A 20,098-nucleotide genomic window follows, 5' to 3' on the forward strand; every position below is an offset into this window, starting at 1 on the left:
CACAATGCTTTGTAGAGTAATCTCCCCTTAACACATGCTTGTTGACGAGAGTTGTCTCCCCTATGACGACTTGCAAGCAGACATGCTTATATGACAGTATGAAATCTTACCTCCTGGTGATAGAGTCCTTCATCCTTTAAGGGAGCTATTGTTCTAACCACAAGTGGGCCTTAATAGTAGATCATGAAATTGGAAATTCATAATATATTTTGGTTGCTTCGGGGCAGAGCCTATTCAATAGCATAACAAACTATCGGCAGCAGACTGTGACTGCTGACAATAGTCTTAAGCCCTAGTCTCGTAAAACTGTTTGTTATAGTAAGCTGAGAAAGTAATATATAATAATGATAATAAAATCCACTGAAAATGATGTTAAGAGCCATGCTAGGGCTTACAGACTAAATTGATTTTGGCACAGCTTGCTGTATAGATGGTACATTATTGACCCCATCAAAGAGAGTGAAAAGTATTTTGAAAAATAGACCATTGTGAGCAAATTCATTTAAAGAATTTGGTCGATATCAACAAAGAACGTCCATGTCTCTGCAGCATTTTCCGCATTTGAAGCTGACTGATCCAAAAACTTACCTTTAATAACCTGCATTACTTTCACCTTCAATACTGGACTGCGAAACAGAAAAAAAAACACCCACACAAAGCACAAGACAAGAGCAGCATGCACATGTTCAAGCCAGGATCTGCTGTTGCCCAGTGACCTTGACCCTCACCTCTTTCTGCTGCTCCAGAACAGAACATTTACCAGTGACCTCAGCCAGCTGACCTGTGACCTCATCGGCACTTTTCTGCAGGTTATTGTGGATGACCTGCTTCTCGTCCTCAAGGCGCTGGAGGTCCATCTTTGCCTCCTGACATAACATCAACACAGGGCATGCACATCACAATAGGCAGGTCATGCAGAGACGGTTAGAGCTGACCTAGACAGCTGTCAGTCCTCATTCTGTCCTATGAGATAACACATCCCACTGATCACAGCAGGGTTTCAGGTTGGTTTGCCATCATGGAAAGTCTACTTGTTTAGGGACCTGTCATTTTTGGGGGGTGGGTGGGTCAGAGAGAATCAGGGGTGGGTCACCAAAGAATATGACTGTCCCTAAGGGAAAGTTATAAAAACAAATACACATACTTGGTAAAGGTCTTGGAAAAAATGGACATCTTAAAATATAATATAACGTGCTTTGCATTTTGTCTTTTCAGGGTGAAACATGAAAAGGACATGGGGAGGGTCATCCAAAAATATGACAAGCATTATTTTCAGTACATCAGTGCATCAAGACCTCTGATGAAATTTATGCTCTGTTTTAATTCAATCTGTCTCAAACGTATCAACGACAATTGTGACAAAGCAAATGGTAAATTGAAATGATTCTCATATACATAGCAGTGAAATGAATAAGATAATAAGAATGTAGACTGACAGATCTTGGCATAGGAATTGTTAATTTTCAAAAACAAACTAATCTAACAGTCATCAGTAAAGTACTGGTACAGGCTGAAAAACGCCCGAACTATTTCTCCATTTTTCAAGTTATAAATAACTGATGAAACTTTGCACTTGGTGAATCCAGTGCTCAGAGTCGAAATCATCACTTGTGGCTCAAACCAATATGTTCCTTCTTAATTACCTCATAGGCATAATATACACATTAGCCATATATATATACTACTCAAAAAAGTTAAGGCCCTCTCGATTCTTTCATATTACTACAGTTAAGCTGTCATGACACATTAACTGCAGTGATACATAAGAATAGGGTGGTCCTTTGTTGAGAAGTGTGTATCATGTTTTACTTCTACCATCCTACTTTACAGTGACTAAATGGCCTGATCTATCAAAGAAAACATCCACTATGACTAAGTGTAAGTGACAACACCCAACTAGACTACATGAGAGACAGAGAACATAGTCACATACTCAATCACTGCCATCTCTCACACAATCATGTGAGAATCTTAACACAACACAGCAATTATTTTCAGGGTGATCAAACATAGTCATCTGTGTCCTAACTGTTGGGTGACCAAGGAGCTTGAGAGACAATTGGACATTGTGACCTGAATTCTCTCCAGAACACTAAGCCATGCACAATCAAGAAGAACAGTTTGAAAGAAGTAACAGCTTGACACAGGTGCAGCCAGTGCAAAATAAACAATGCAACCTTTTATGTGTACATAATGAAACAAAATAGAGCTCTGTAATAAATTATCTGGAGTGAATGAGTGAGGTTGTTGTCTTAAATCTTTCAGCCATATTGCAGTGCCCTGGAGAATGGGCTTTCCACATCTGAGGAATAGAACCCACACCTTTGGTGTTACAAGCCAGCACTTTCACCATGAGGCTACCCACCGCCCCTTAACAGATCAAAGATCATTATCCATAACAATCATTGACCATAGCTTATCCAAACGATCTACTTGTTTCCTTATTACATGAAGATTATCAATCCCAACAGACTGAGTGAGTTGGGTCCAGTGCCCCATTAAAAGTATTTTGGTCATATCACAGCTTGTGGGAACAAAGTCCAAAATGATGCATGTCTTGTTTAACACTCTGGTGAAACCCAGCATAGGAATAGTGTTGACAAACCAAGAAACATACGGCAAATCTGGAATCCAAACCCACGATCACAGAGTTCTGGCACACCTGAGGGAGGCAACTCTGCACAGCGAATTGCAGCTCCTTATTTGGCTGAGCCACCTGTGCCCCTGCATGAGGTTATGGAAACCGTTTCTGTCCCGACATCCCCAAGTTACAATCTGGCTTGATGTCAACTTCTTCAACAAGGTCCTGTAGTTTCATGAGCTCAAGCTTCGATTACCATCACTCATTTATATAAACAAGTAAGGAGACAGTGCGGAGATCATCCCTCACCTTAATGACTTGCTCCTTCTCGTCAGCTGCTTTCTTCTCCGTAGCAAGTTGTTTGGTAACATCAGCATGCTGGAAGGATTAAATGTTATATCGTCCTATAGGCTACCAGTTGTACATTGATGGTGGTACACCAGACTAGGCTATCAATAACTGCAAGCTAGATATGACTTATAAAGGATACTATCACATGTTGAATCACTGCAAGGACAATTTACTTATTCAGAAGTTTATACCCACCTCAATGACAGACTTTCAAAATTGTGAAGCCTCAGAACCATAAAACAACCCCTACATACTCACATGACGTGTACCCACATCCCTTAAACTCATCATTCCCTATCCTCACATCACCCACACTCACATCCTCCATACTGATATATCTCCCCACTCACATCCATGATACACAAATTCCCCTACACTTCCATCTCCCAACTCACATTCCTATACTCACATTCTCCCACTCACATCACCCACACTCACATTCCCCTTCACTTCCATCTCCCCACTCACATTCCTATACTCACATTCTCCCACTCACATCCATGATACACAAATTCCCCTACACTTCCATCTCCCCACTCACATCCTTATACTCACATTCTCCCACACTCAAATCACCCACACTCACATTGCCCTATATCCATATTCCCCTACACTACATCTGCCCAGTCACATCCCCCACACTCACATTGCCCTATATCCACATTCCCCTACACTCACATCTCCCGACTCACATCCCCATACCCACATTCCCCCACACTCACATCTCCCAACTCACATCCTTATACTCACATTCTCCCACACTCAAATCACCCACACTCACATTGCCCTATATCCACATTCCCCTACACTACATCTGCCCAGTCACATCCCCTACACTCACATTGCCCTATATCCATATTCCCCTACACTACATCTCCCGACTCACATCCCTTTACTCACATCCCTACACACACATTGCCCTATATCCATATTTCCCTACACTCACATCTCCCTGACTCACATCCCCTACACACACATTGCCCTATATCCATATTTCCCTACACTCACATCTCCCTGACTCACATCCCCTACACACACATTGCCCTATATCCATATTCCCCTACACTCACATCCCTATACTCACATTCCCCCACACTCACATCTCCCGACTCACATTTCTACACACACACATTGCCCTATATCCATATTCCCCTACACTCACATCTCCCGACTCAAATCCCTTTACTCACATCCCTATATACCCATATTCCCCCACACTCACATCTCCCGACTCAAATCCCTTTACTCACATTTCTAAGAAGCTGCACATGCTCCTCCCTCAGTTTCCCATAGATGTCCTTCATCTTCTGGAACTTCTCTTGGTTGGCCTTTGCTTGTTCTGCATCGTCAAGCATCAATCACTGATCAACATCCATGAAACTAGCTTTGTCGATCCTCCCAAGCAATCACTACATTTCCCACAAAAAACATGGACCCATCATACATCCTGCTACTTAGTTTAGGAACTCATGCTGTTTACGATTTTGTAGTCATGTGTTTTGCATTTCAACGCAGTCTGCAAATACTTCCTCCACCAGTGTGGTATGATAACATGCAACCAAGCGACAGAGCATGATGTGGGAGGAAAGTCTCAATTGGTTTGGTTTGTTGTTTAACGCCACACCCAGCAATATTCAAGCTATATGACGGTGGTCTGTTGGTTGGTTTGTTGTTTAATGCCACACTCAGCAATATTCCAGCTATATGACGACAGTCTGTAAATAATCAAGTCTGGACCAGACAATCCAGTGATTGATATCATGAGCATCGATCTACAGAATTGAGATCAATGACAAGCATCAACCAAGTCAGCGAGCCTCTTAAGATAAGCATGGTCGCCTTTTACAGAAGCATGGTTTGCTGAAGACCTATTCTACCCCGGATCTTCATGGGTCGAAAGTCTCAATTGAAACCCAAAAGCATGGGTGTGGTGCTGACAAACCGAGAAACACAATCAGGGTGATTCTGGGATTCCAACCCAGCAGATAACAAGGATGACAAGGATGACCAAGTGCACTAAGGTACAGTGTCCGAAACAACTGCCTGGCTGCCTGTGGCTGGTAACCTATCTGTCAGGATGCATGAAATGTACCTCCACCTGTCCGACAGAAAGTTTTAAGACTAGTTTTACATTCAGTTTATCATAACTCCTTGTAGATTCTCAAGTAATTCTTTGCATTATTTCAGCTGAATCAAGATGCCATTTGTCTCTTATTTTTCATAATTTGTCAATACTCACAACATCTGAATGCAGGCAGGAACTTTGAAGATGGGCAGGCGACATCTATGGATCAACTGTCCGACTGTCTTGTTTGGTTTTAAAATAATTTCAGATACTGCTATGGAAGCATACTCACTCTCGGCTTCAGGCAGTTTCGCCAGGGCATCTAGACTGGCCTGGGCTTCATCCCTCTCCTTCTTCATCACCTCACTGTCCTGGAAAACACATGACACCACTATAACCTGGTCAGGAAAACACATGACACCACTATAACCTGGTCAGGAAAACACATGACACCACTATAACCTGGTCAGGAAAACACATGACACCACTATAACCTGGTCAGGAAAACACAAATATAATTTGTTCAAAATAAAATGTATCCAAAAAGTAAATCATTTGCATGGAGGAATATTACATGGAGGGTTCCAAATTCAGCCATCTTAAAATAAGGACTGGGTGCTGGGTACCTCATCTTTCCAAGGGGCCTTCATCTTGAACTTGAACTGTATTTCAGTTTTATCACAGCTTGTCAAGGACAAAACCCCAGAATGGTGCAAGTAGTAGACATTTGGTACTTTAGGAAAATACACAAGCACTGGTATCGCACTGACAAACCATGGACAATGATCAGGGATCATCAGAGATTCAAACCCTCAGTAATCAGATCCTGGTCAGCCAAAGGGATGCAACTCTGCACATCAAGTTGCAATGCCTCAGATGACTGAACCATCATTACCCTACATCAGTTTGTTTCTTGCAGATTGTAAGATCTTCTACCTTTAATGCTTTGTCAGCCGATAACCTAAGTTCTGATAACAGCTTCTCCATCTTGCTGATTTCGTCCTTTAAAGACTGGATGATTCTTCCATCCTGGAAGAGACAGAATTATATCACAACATTCCTGGAAGATTTATCATGAGTACTGCACAGGCAGATACTTTTCAAAGTTCATGACCAAAAGTTCAACCACTTGACACTATGTATTCTATACTTCAAGACAAAGTAGGTCTGCTTACTTAGGGTGGTGGTTGGGATGTTATTGTTTGTCAACAACAGGAATACTAGCCTTACAGAGTATTAGTACTGATATTTTGTCTCAAAAGTATCTTGATACATCAATATATTGTATTAATAATACAATTAATTATTCTAATGTATATTGATAAAAATTAACTATGAAGACCTGCAATTAATCAGTTTAATGCTAAATGTGCACCGGGGTGATCCATTAGATGTTTAACATTTAATTTCTGCATTCTCTTGTCCATCTTAACAATGGTATTCTTAATAAATGGAAACATGTCTCTGGCAGTGAATTAATAATTTAGTATCAATATTCATAAATTTGTATCTATTCATCAACATGATGAATATATCAATACATCGATAGCGCGATATATGTGTTATATTAGATTGCTACGTGATAAATCGCAAAGAACAATGAAGAACAAAGCGTGGTTTACTGTTGATATAGCACAGATTGAGATAATGTCTGTCTTGCTGAGACAGCTACAGATAGAAATTCACAGATAAGCAAGACACACATGTTTATTCTTGATTACAGAAAATCCTGATCTGCCTCTTGAACATGAGACATTATTGATCACACATTGATATTTCCATCAATCAAGTGACAGCCAGAGGCTGTGGGAACTATACCTCTGTCTTGAGTCGATGCAGCTCTTGTTTCAGGAACTCAATCTCTCTGTGCAGTCGTTCTATCAGCAGGTCACTGCAGGACAAACATTCAACAATAATATAAGGTAGACACAATTTTATGGATAACAACTTCTTTAATACTGTAAAATGCGACGTTTCAGTATAGATCCTGATACCGTTCTCAAGCAGGGCGATTGGTATCAGGATCTATACCGAAACGTCGCTTTTACATTATTAAAGAAGTTGTTATCCATAAAATTGTATCTACCTTGTCACCCGTCAACTTCTAAGTAATGCCTATCAAACAAGTCAACAATATTATATCAAATGGATATTTCAAACTGATCCTTCGACTTAATTTTCACAGTTTGCTCATATTACTACTTCTTTAATATCATCTCTCGCGAAAGACATGTTTATGTCAAACAATTTGAGATATGCTAGCCAAAAACCTCTAAAATCTCTATTTGTTTAAAACATTTTTTGCCACATATCGATATTTGAGGTTTTAGTTCAAATAAAGAAAACTATTAGTCCCTTGACTGACATTAGTCTTGACAAGTATCTCTTAGATAAGGTAACTTCAGTGGAGAAAACTTGTCCCCATTGCATACACTATGAACTAAGTAAAATATCATGGATCAAGGGCCATAACCCTGCAAAAAAAAAGATTTACAGGATTTTTCCGAACACAGTCTTGACAAGTATCTCTGAATGCATGCAAACTTCCATTCAAGTAACTTCAGTAGTTTCTGAGAAAACTTGTCCCCATTTCACACAGAAAGCACTAATGGAAAAGCACAGAGCAAGGCAAATAACTCAAATAATTTTTGGGAGCCATGCTTTACCGCACGCAATAACAGAGTTATATTGAAGAGCGCAATAGCGAGGGAACACTGTATACAGTCTCCGACTAGAAAAGAATTCTTATGGTCCAGTAAAATCAGCTTTTACTAGTTCATATACTAAGACTAACACCTGCTGAAAATGCAAAATATAAAAGTTTACAAGTACCATATTTGCCGTAATAAGTGCCCAGGGCGCTCTCAAAATTAGAAATAAGGGGCTCTTATTAGAATACTATTTTAGTTAAAGATTGTAAATTTCGTGGTTTATGCTGACAGCTTGAAGTGTTTATATACGACATATATATATTTCCCGAATTTAATTGCCCATACTTAAGGGTGCATATAACACACAAGTGCGTATTATACAAGAATAAATAAGTCTTGTGTACATTGATCAATCGGAAGGGGTGACTAATTGGGATTGTTCACTAGCCAACATATTAGGAAATATCGCTGTGGGCGCTAATTACAGCAGGGCGCTTATTACATCAAATATGGAAACTAAAAAAATGTCACACACTGTAATACATCATATCATGTAACTCACCGTTCATCTGGTTCAGGTGGTCGTCCGTTGAAATTGAATGCACCCATCTCCTGTCCAAAAGTTTTGTCAAATCTGTCATTCTGAGGCAGGAAAACAAGAACATGCCACACTGTCAGCAGAGGCTCAAGCAGACGGTTAGAGCAGATGCAGGAAAGGGAGGTCAAGGTCAGAGGTCAAGGTGATAAGGGCAATTTCCAGGTGAGAAAGATGTCAAACAGCAAATTCAAAAACTATTCTTCTTATGTAACTTTCAGGCGTTTAACTGTAACAAACAATCCTATAAAACAGTTTAAATGTGAGGGATCAAGGGAAACACCTACTACTACTCTTTCGATTTAACATTTTCTGATCTTATGAAGTCAAAACCATGAATCAAATTATCCCAAATCCTTGCTAAGAAAGGCTACTTTATACGTTGTATATTCAGGATAAAAAAATAATAATCACAATTTCAATCACAGTGATCAAAATATTGGTTGGAGGTCAAGGCATCCTTGTAATAATCCTATTGTAAACTAGAGAAAAAGATTAAAGGGCCCTTAGATCAAAACGTTTGAGGCATATGTCCTTTCATTTCTACCACTGTATCTGGGGTTGGTCAGGGCCACGAGTCGGAAACCACTGAAACCTTTCAAAAGTTGTGGCTAGTTCCTGATGTCCTGAATGTGTTTGCTGTTTCGTCCTATCCCCCTGCGTATATGTGCCATTGTTAGTGATGAAGGTTTCTACAACTAGGCCGAATAATTCCTGTCAAGGCATGCACAGATCAATGTTCAGCTCAGGATTTCAGCTGGTAGTAAGGCGATATGCCATACATCCTCGATTGTCTAGGGAATTATATCTCAATTCTAATATGATAGATACACCGGACCCACTCACCATTCAGCTTCATTTTGAGTCTGGTTCTAATGAAATGATGCTAAATATAGCCAACCCATGAAATTTCAGAAGTAAAACAAGTTGTGATATCACCTGTACTCAACTGAATCATACCGAGTAAGTTTGTTTTAACACTGCTTTGAACAGTATTCCAGTAAGATCACAGCGTGTCAGTTTAATGTGGGAGGAAACCCCGCAATGATGCTGGTCGCAGACATTTACCACTTTGGTAAAACCCACGAGCCTAGATACATAATTGGGGCGAATTGGGATTTAAAGCCACAATCATAGGTTTCTGGCGTGCCCAAGGGATGCAACTCTGCACACCGAATTGCAGCACCTTAGACGACTGGGCAACTCATGCCCCCCAACTCAATCATAGAGTCTCGAATACAACTGGGAATGCCTTGTTGCATACTTAGTCCTCGCGTCTTCATACACATCAGAAAGGAAATCCATCAAGACATCATTTATAACAGTCTACTGATTTGGCAAAATACATCAAAGGCTCACTCGTATGCCTCTGCAATTTTGAATGTAGATCTATGCCAACATAAAATTGCAAGTGACTTCATCCCATTTGATTGGCTCAACAAGCAACTGTTGTTGCATGTGTGTTTCCACAAACCAAAGAAAAAGGGCCATGCTTCATTAACAGACTACTGTTTCCCAAATGGTTGATAAGAGAAGGACAGGGCTTGTTTTGCATTATTGTGCTTAACACTGAGACTTCATATTGTTGTCTATAATCTGTTGAATATTAATAAGAAAACAAGCAGTTGGTGAAGTTATTATTGTTGACATATATTTTGAAGAGGCATGTTGATTGGTTGTTGATTTCAAGATCATGAGCAAGAGAAATTCTGTATTAGAGGTGTGAGTGAGTGAGTGTGGTTTTACATCGCTTTTAGCAAAATGCCAGCAATATCACGACGGGGGACACCAGAAATGGGCTTCACACATTGTACCCATGTCGGGAATCGAACCCGGGTCTTCAGCGTGATGAGCAAACACTTTAACCACTAGGCTACCCGATCGCCCCTGTGTAATAGGAGAGACGATGGCATCACTGACAAGAAGCTGTGGTGGCAATGGGTCCACGATATCTATCAATAGAATGGAGAAATGAGGATGGATACTATAGAGTCTAGCAACCACAAGCATTGTGCTTGTGAAAATCAGTAGTGACTGTTATTTGAACTGAGATTTCTACAGATACTTTTCATGAACATGTTAATAAAATCACAAACAGTTAGAGTTAAACATGGCAAAATGTGTCAATCAATTATTAGTGTAACTGTTAAATTAATATTTCTGTTAGTCTTGTTAAAAAGAGAACAGCTCTTCCTTTATGCATAGATGTCAGTAGCAGGTATGACATGCAGACTTGTCAGCACATTCCAACTACAGCTACTTGGTAAATAAAGACCTACTTCTTATCTTCTGTCTAGACACAACTACTAAAACTACAATCACATACAGATCAAATCAAGCATCCTAAAATCCTAACATGGTAACTCTTCTATAGTTATCAACACAGAATGATATAAATTACTGTGAAACACTGTTGTGTGGAACGTTGATATGTGGAACTTGTGGTTGTCTCGAAGTAAACACTTCGTCTCTATGTATTCCTTATAATTATCATTATCGGTTGTGTCGAACCTTGGATAACTCAAAATAGTCCAATCAACTTTGACACAACAGTGTTTGACTGCATATGGTATGTTTCCTGTTGAACGCCGCACTCAGCAATATTCCAGCTACATGATGGTGGCCTGTAAATAATCAAGGCTGCACAAGACACTCCAGTAATTCATATCGTGAGCATCGATCCGTGTCTTTAGGGTACGATGACGCACAATCACAGAGCCTGACCACCCTATTCCATTAAGTCACCTCCTGAAGCAGCAAAGAATGCTAGGATCAATGACGCGGATCCCCCAGCTCCCCAAATATTAGCCTTTTACAACCAGAAATGAGGTGCCGGGGACACATTCTACCCCGGGTCCACACGGGGCAAACATTGATTAACATGTAAGGATATTCCATCACACAGGCACTGCTACACGTCTCATTAGGCAATAATCAATAGATTTGTTAGTTTATTAAAAATGAAATGTTTTCCAGTGAGGCAATTCAAATCAGAAGCTTTTAGGTTTTTAAAAAATATATCTTGGTTTTCAGGCACCGCCATATGTTTCATTTTTATTTCCATTTTTAAAAATATAATTAAAAAAATCCTTAAATATTCCAAGTACAACGGTAGTCAAATACTGTACTCCAGTATTTATTCATCAGGTTGATTGTACGCCATATTTTCAAAAGCCATTGCCTGAGAACCAATTCTTTTATTTTTTTTAAGCCTTATGGTCACTTTTTATAAACTTTTCTTGCATGAAGCAGCAAAGCTGTTACCTCCGTTGTGTCTATGAGGTTGCCCACTGATTCCACCTCGGGGGTGTCGAGCTCTGGTTCCGGTTCCGGCTCTGGTTCTGATGGCACCACTGCTACAGGCTTCACATGCTTACTGATGTCAGAGGCTATCAAGAAGTTGGGTGGTTCCTGAAAATGCATGCAAGGAATTATTTTCAGAGAGAAAGCATCAGGGTCAACAAAATATTATCAGTGAGTGAATTTATTCTTCTGATCATCGCGTATCAAATTAATAGAGTAATAAAATCAGGTATGGTTTTCTGAATCACTCATTGTGCATGTGCATAAAGGTCAAAGGTCAAGGTCGTTTCTATTTCCATGCTATTTGTATGAGTAAATCCTTCACATTAACATTTGTTACTGCTTTCATGAAAACCTAGTGAAACAGGAAATTGCCTGTCAAAAAATCTTTTATCAGAAAGCTTTCAGCAACACTGACGTGTGTTTGCTTTGGCCAGAAATCCACCTGAAGCTCAACCAGGAAGGTTTTGACTGAGCACTGTGCACAAGTCAGTACACAATCTGTTTTTCGACCAAAAAACTGAACTCCTAAGGGTGGCGTGCTCATTATATACAAGTTGGAAATATATAGACAATGTCATCCAAGTGTCTTCTGAAATCAAATATATCAAGACGAGTTGAAAGTTACAAATATCCAAAGTTTACAGAGTTTGGAAGACATGAAGGTGAAATTCTATTTATCATCCAAAATTATCATTCCAAATGTTTGTTTGTAAACAGTAATATCAAGGGCCTTGAGTGTAAATAGTATAGCTAAGCAGCTTCAGTGGCAGAGAGATAAGTGATGTCATTTGACTGTGATGTCATGGTACCTGATGATGTTACAATGGTCAGCAAAGCATTGTGATGCAATTTCACTAAAGCGATATTTCCAAGGAGATGATCACTTGATCTCACCCAAGAGATATCTACTGTGGAAGCCAGTTTGGATGATATACATCAGAATACACCAGTAGACAGAGATGTCAGGATACCAAGACAAATGTCTGACATTAGATAGGTCAAGAGATTTTTGAAGAACATTTCCTAGAGATTCATCCAAGATTCCCTGGTAGTTGCTCCATACATGCCCAGCATCTCAAACCCATATTCCCCCATGACACCCAATGTCTCACCTCCGGCAATGCGGGGACCTGGACTAGATTCTTGAAATACTGAAGTGTGGCACTGCTGTGGTAGAACTGTTTTAGCCTGAAACACCAATTATTCACAGTGAGAATCCTACATTATTATTTATTAGTACATCTAAGATTAGATTTGAACCACAAATGTATATCCACAAAAATTGTTATGACAGTAACAGTGCTAGTAGTTTTTCGTATACTATTTAATATGAAACTGAAACTGCAGTAGGACATACCATACAGACAGATATTATGAACTATTTCAACAGTTCTGAATGCTTTATCATATAACATCGACAGAGGTAACTAATTCTGCACAAATAATTAATGACTAAAATGACCAACCCAAAGTGACCAATCAAATTATTTATTTCCTACATAGTAACCAACTGGTCAATCTCAATCAGAGTCAAGCAACCAAGTCACAAAGCCTGACCACCTGATCCATTGAGCCTCTTACAATCAGCAAAGGTTTCTGGGTAGCAATTCTAACCTGGAATCCCCACAGGGGCTATGGCAAATAACACTGACATAACAAAGATGATCGTATCTCCAGTTCTTTAACATAGGCCTCCAATAGTCGTAGCGCCAAGATCGCTTTGTGCAAGTGGGCCCAGACCATTTGGTTGCCTCTTACAATTGGCATAGGTTTCTGGGTAGCAATTCTAACCTGCAATCCCCACAGGGGCCATTTGTAACCTACCTCTTGTAACCCTTGAGGAATCTCTCCCGGTGACCTGAGAGTGTGTCGGGTGTCAGACCTGCAACAGGAGGGGTGTGAGTCAGTTGTATAACAGTATTTCAGCAATATTATTGACTGAATGTGGGAGGTAAGCCCAATACATGTCTCCCACCATTTCCACCATGGTGAAACCCACAAACAAAGGTAAGGTGAACAAACCAATAACCACAATTAGGTCAATCAGGAAATCCAACCAACAAACCTAAGCTACTGGCATGCCTAAGGGTTGCATGTATAGACTGGGAATTGTAGCACCTCAGACAACTGGGTCTTCGTGACCTACAATAACCCCTAAAACAGGTCAAGACCTGACAACTGATTTTCCTTTTGCAGGCCAGGTCATGCTTTGTTTGTTTGTTTATTTGTTTGTTTAATGCTGCCCACAGCAATATTATAACTATATGATGGCAGTCTGTAAATAATCGATTCTGGACCAGACAATCCAGTGATTGACATAATGAGCATCGATCCAAGTAATTGGAATAGGATGACATGCATCAACCATGTTAGCGAGACTGACCACCCTTTTCCCATTAGAAGCCTTTTACGACAAGCATGGGTTGCTTAAGACCTATTCTACCCCGGATCTTCACGGGTCGTCCCACACTGTAACCACCCCATGCTCATATAGGCTTCTCTTACGACCAACCCATATGGACACCTATTTGGGCCCAGAAACTCTTTTGAGAAAAATCTCTGTTAGACGCATGAGTTACGTAGTGATAACCATAATTAGCCTCAGTCATCCTTAAACTTGTGTGGATGCTGGTGTCACTCACTAGAATGAAGTCGGAAGAGAGACTTGACCAGGTAGTCATACAGCTGGCATGAGTCAAGGATGCACAGGATGAGGGGAGCGAGGCGGCACTGTCCCGACGTCGTCATGGAGTTGGCCCGGGACATGTCCAGTGAACCAAACACTAAGTAAAGAAAGAAAAAAACATACAAACTTACAATAGAAGCAGTAGCTAAGGATTAGGCTTTAAAATTCTTATTTGCCTTCATTAATAAAAATTTGCCTTAGTTCGGTTTGAAATATCTAAACAGTGATAACTGTTTATCGTCCTCGTTATTATCCTGGTATTTGTCCCCCTTCCAGTTGTTACCTGCTTGCTGGAAGCTGAGAATCTCGTCCAGGTAATCCAGCATGTCGATAGAGAACTCAAAGCTGAAACATTCAGAAGATGCTACTGTCCCTGAGGCCAAATATTTCATGTTGAGGTATTTCAAACAGTCTATTAAATACATTTTACATTGTGGACACTGCTACAGAGAATTTTTCAAAGAAAACACTGAACATTCCATGACTGTATATCAGTTAAATGTCAGAAAGTGAACAATGTATTTGATTAAACATACCACTCCCACAACCCTCAACTTGCTGAAGGAGATGACCTGGGGACTCATTTATCATCAGACTTCAATAATTGAAGTGCATTTTTAATTGTGATATATAGTTTACTGATAAATGAAAATGAAGAACCCTGATGAATATGGAATCATATCAGAATAATTATACGTACTAGCTGTTCACATCGGATCCACAAATTTTGTTGAAAGTTTCATCGGACATCATCATGTTTCCTGGAATTCGGGGAAACTGAAAGAAAACAAATCAAAGACAGCTGAACATTTTGCTTTAGAACGCAATGTACATGCTAGCGAGCGAGCGAGCGAGTGAGTGAGTGAGTGAGTGAGTGAGTGAGTGAGTGAGTGAGTGAGTGAGTGAGAGTGCGAGCGAGTCTGATCACCAGTTCCATTTACTTTGTTGTTGGTTTGTATGATGTTTATCGCCGCACTCAGTAATATCCCAGCTAGATGAAGGCAGTCTATAAATAATATAGTCTGGACCAGACACTCCAGTGATTGACATCATGAGCATCGATCTATGCAAATTGGATACAGTGACACGCACCAAACAAGACACCACCCGATCCCATCAGTCGCCTCTTACAAGCATGAGTGGCAGAAAATCAATTCTAACCCGGATCTTCATGGTTAAGATCCTAATAAAAGTCACATTGCATGATAAACATAGGTTGCTTTAAACCTTACAAAACCACACTCATCCCACATTTTAACCATGTAATACTAGTTTGAGTTGCATCTTACAAAACAATAGGGTACTGGGTGCAGCCTGTACCTGCAGGTCAGTTTGTGGCAGCTGATCTGTTTCTTACCTTCCTGTGGAAGGCTAGCTTCTGCTTCAGCATCTTACAGAACAATAGGGTACTGGGTGCAGCCTGTACCTGCAGGTCAGTTTGTAGCAGCTGATCTGTTTCTTACCTTCCTGTGGAAGGCTAGCTTCTGCTTCAGCATCTTACAGAACAATAGGGTACTGGGTGCAGCCTGTACCTGCAGGTCTGTTTGTGGCAGCTGATCTGTTTCTTACCTTCCTGTGGAAGGCTAGCTTCTGCTTCAGCATCTTACAGAACAATAGGGTACTGGGTGCAGCCTGTACCTGCAGGTCAGTTTGTAGCAGCTGATCTGTTTCTTACCTTCCTGTGGAAGGCTAGCTTCTGCTTCAGCATCTTACAGAACAATAGGGTACTGGGTGCAGCCTGTACCTGCAGGTCTGTTTGTGGCAGCTGATCTGTTTCTTACCTTCCTGTGGAAGGCTAGCTTCTGCTTCAGCATCTTACAGAACAATAGGGTACTGGGTGCAGCCTGTACCTGCAGGTCAGTTTGTTGCAGCTGATCTGTTTCTTACCTTCCTGTGGAAGGCTAGCTTCTGCTTCAGCAGCTTACAGTACGATGCTATCAGTTTGCCATATCCCTCCTTCAGATGACCCTGGAAGGGAGACACATTCATCATGTTCATTGGAATAGATTCAATTGAATTCATATGCTCAATATGTGAAATAATTGCCTGCTCTCTACCCTGTAGCTACTTGCTTTTCTTTCCAGCAAGTGAAAAAGAATTGATGTCATGAGCCAAACTGGCTAGCTTAATTTTCTACCTAGTGAGCTATATTTAGACCTCATACCCTACCTCAAATAGGAAATATTCTCTTGAGAAGTAAGACCAATTTAAAAAACAACAAAAAGACAAACATACCACCTCTCATTGTTCAGCTCTAGTTCTGACAGAAACATGTTTGATATTGACTGGTCTTAACCATGTTGAAGCTTGAAATAACTTTTCCCTCACTCAGCTGCTAACCAATTTCTTGTATTTGGTGGCAGGGTAAAAAAAATGGCTACTTAAATATGCAATTGGCTAGTAAAATATGTGGCTAGTGCTGATGAAATAAATATTCCACACACGGTATGCTGTCCAAAAACAGCCAAAGAGACCAACCCATTGAGATCCCTCCCATGACTAACTAACAACGTGACCCCTGAGTTACCTTGAACTATTAAGTCTACTGCCATCTAATTAGTTAATTACACTTTCTACTCAAGCTCTCACTATGCAGACTAGAGCTGCCAACCTGATGGTTCTGTGTCACAAGTACCTACTCTTTCACATATTAATGAGAAAATCTAAAAGAGAAAACAGCCATTTCACAGCTTCCATCCCTCTAAACCACTGAATCATGTAGATAGAGATCTGTATCACACATTACCACTAACTAGCATGGAACCCAATACCTCAAATCAGAGGGGCCAAATTCCTCACATACGTGATGTAGATAACTCCAACCATCGACATCTCTATCATGTAAGATGTATTTCCTGATCTACTGTGCTTGACATATCTTGTGATAACTGCTGAACACCACTTGCTTACATTTGGTTTGTGTGTTGTTTAACCCCACACTCAGAGATATTCCAGCAATATCCAGTGATTGATATCATGAGCATCGATCCACGCGATTGGCATCGATGACATGCATCAACCAAGTCAGTGAGCCTGACCATCCGATCCCACTAGTCGCCTTTTACGGCAAGCATGGGTTGCTGAAGACCTATTCTACACGCGATCTTCACTGGTCAACTTGCTTTCAAGCAATTCTGCAGAAGAGTATGCCCAAAGCAGGATCAGACATGGCCTCATATCCTGAGACTAGTGAGTGGCTATTGTTGAACATCACTTGGGCATAACCCATTCTGCAGAAGAGTATGCCAAAGCAGGATCAGACATGGCCACTAATCCTGAGACTAGTGAGTGGCTATTGTTGAACATCACGTGCACATAAGCCATTCTCCAGAAGAGTAGTGAGTTTGGCTTAACCATGTTTTGAGCAGTATTTCAGTGACCTAACTGCGTGGCAGCTTGTTGTGGGAGGAAAGTGATGCAGGTCCTTGATGTTGGCGTAGCTATGCTGCTTACAAAATTAGTGTGAATCTGGAATTTGAACCCATGATCATACAGGTTTCTGGCATACCAAAGGAATTCAACTCTGATTGTACAGCAAATTGTGGCACCTTCGGTGACTGGGCCATCTGCGCCCCTGAGACTGGTGACAATCCAGGACAACTTGCACTCATATTCTTCCAAATTCAATTTATGTCACACAAACTTCTAGTCTGAAATAAACCGTGGCCTTGCTTGATTTAACCCATCATGTCCAGCTGTACAGCCATTAGCCTTATTCTACATAAGCAATGACTGGTTCTTTGCTACAGAAATGTAGCGAACTTATTTTCAAAGTTTTTATTTCCAAACCACTCACTCATTTTGCATGTACATTGATGTATTGATGTTGGATTTTTGTGTCATTTTCCATTTATTTTGATTATTTAACCTGAAAGAGTAAATCAAAATTACAAGTATTTTGTAATAGTTCCCAACACTACCAAGGTGTCAGCAATGAATTGGGGGAGAAAATGAAACAATGTTACATATTGCAGTTTCGGGGTTGTGAAAAGCTGCAGATGATGCAGATGACAGCGGATCCTGGCCATGCTAAGGGAAGCAACTGTCAACAGCGAATATCCGGGTCAACTGTGACCCCAAAACTCTGAATAATACAGTACATGTGTCGAACAGGAACACACATATCAACCTGTTCACACAGCTGTCTCGTCTCCAGCATGGCTGTATCAGGCCAGGTCTTCACCCTGCTATTCGTGTTATTCCACTCGATATAGTTGGCGGGTTTTCTCAGAGTATACACATGGGGTTTTCACTCACTGAGTCATTTCCTTATAATGTAAGCATTTCAAACAACGTGAAGGAGTTGCTTTAACGTCACTCTGTCCAACTGCTGACTTCCACATCAATGTTATAACACTCCTACCTTATATACAATGGTGAATTCTTACTTAACATACTGAAGATCGTGCAAACATAACTTACTTCAATTAAAGTATTTCAGTTATATCACAGCTTGTTAGCTTTGGAAAAAAGCTCGAGTTAGGTCTTAGTCCTTGGTGAAACCATAAGCACAAGTGTGGATCAGACAAACCTAGAAACATCAGTGCAAATACTGGATTTGAACCCCCAGTCACAGGTTTGTGTCTCATCTAAATTGTAGCAACTACATGTCACATAATGCCACACAAATTAGTTTTCTTTTTATACATATTCCTATTTCAGTCAGAGAGTTCAGTGGACGGGTGGAAGTAATGATCAATAGCTTCATGAAACTTACCTTCTGGTCCTTGATGTGCTTACTGGTACAATGAATGAACATTTATTTGTTCTTCATGTTTCTAAGTCCTATCATTGTCTTGTACCACAGGAATTGTACACAAGATGATGTGTTGTTTAAGCTATACATGTAGATCCTATCAATTCAAACAGACTAGCTATGTAGAATAAATGTAATGTAAAAAATCAAATTTTCTTACACGTGAGTACAGCGTTAGAATATGGCACTAGTTTAGGGCTGGGACGGGTAGTTTGGGTACTCGGGTCGGGTGGTTCCTGAGTAGGACCCGGATACCCACAGTACTACCCAGACCCGTGGTTAGTCACGTGGTATATTGTTTAATGGCAACAATAATCTAGAACTTCAACGGTTACACTATAAGTGACTAGTGTTAGAATTTCCTTCTGACTATACACCAATTCCTTCTGACTTTATATGTTTGAATAGAGATAAAACTTCAGTCAACTTCAATGTATGCATGGCTAGTTCGTTTTCTATGAGTATCTAAATATATTATGCCAGGGTAACGGTCAAACGGCTACGGTCAGACCCGTATAGGGTCGGGTAATAGTGGGGTGGGTACCCGGGTAGTAAATTTGGACTCCTGTAGTCCTTGCCAAACTGCCCAATGGTTAAGGTGTCATAAGGACAAGTAGAAATTTGCCATTTTAAAAGACTTTGCTATATGTTATCATTATAAGGACTAGTGGACTTAAAATTTCTACCGCTGGAGTACCTCTGATAGTTTTCATAACCAATTCTAAAGTCTTCCCCCTGGAACTCGTGTGTCAAAAAGGGCTATTATCATACGGCATCATTTGTGTAATTAGTTTGTTTGTTTGTTTGTTGTTTAACAAAGCACTAACCAAACTTTCAGCTTTATGACAGCGGTCTGTAAATAATCAAGTCTGGACCAGACAATCCAGCGATTGACATCATGAGCATCGATCTACGCAATTTGGATACGATGACATGCATGAACCAAGTCAGCAAGTCTGACCACCCGATCCCGTTAGTTGCCTCTTACGACAAAGATAGTCACCGCTTATTCAGCATGGGTTGCTGAAGACCTATTCTAACCCGGATCTTCAGAGGTCTATCTTTTGTGTTAAGACATTATCTTTTTCTAATGACATATGCCAAAGG

At 40.4% G+C, this 20,098-nt stretch overlaps 1 protein-coding gene across 1 annotated transcript in view; it reads right to left on the reverse strand.

Annotated features, from left to right (window-relative positions):
• The window catches only part of LOC139456533 (huntingtin-interacting protein 1-like), a 72,937-nt gene that overhangs the window by 23,449 nt on the left and 29,390 nt on the right, over nt 1-20,098 (reverse strand). The window contains exons 5-18 of the mRNA XM_071238302.1: nt 16,123-16,203; nt 14,936-15,012; nt 14,519-14,580; nt 14,192-14,332; nt 13,374-13,431; nt 12,662-12,737; nt 11,508-11,654; nt 8,211-8,290; nt 6,816-6,888; nt 5,934-6,026; nt 5,290-5,368; nt 4,183-4,271; nt 2,891-2,959; nt 729-866 (exon numbers count right to left, since the gene is read on the reverse strand). Coding sequence (XP_071094403.1) covers nt 729-866; nt 2,891-2,959; nt 4,183-4,271; nt 5,290-5,368; nt 5,934-6,026; nt 6,816-6,888; nt 8,211-8,290; nt 11,508-11,654; nt 12,662-12,737; nt 13,374-13,431; nt 14,192-14,332; nt 14,519-14,580; nt 14,936-15,012; nt 16,123-16,203 — 1,263 coding nt within the window. The remainder of the gene's footprint in view (nt 1-728; nt 867-2,890; nt 2,960-4,182; nt 4,272-5,289; nt 5,369-5,933; nt 6,027-6,815; nt 6,889-8,210; nt 8,291-11,507; nt 11,655-12,661; nt 12,738-13,373; nt 13,432-14,191; nt 14,333-14,518; nt 14,581-14,935; nt 15,013-16,122; nt 16,204-20,098) is intronic.

Source organism: Haliotis cracherodii, unplaced genomic scaffold, assembly GCF_022045235.1.
Source record: "Haliotis cracherodii isolate W230 unplaced genomic scaffold, xgHalCrac1.p SCAF_11, whole genome shotgun sequence".
In the NCBI taxonomy this organism is placed as follows: Eukaryota; Metazoa; Mollusca; class Gastropoda; order Lepetellida; family Haliotidae; genus Haliotis; species Haliotis cracherodii.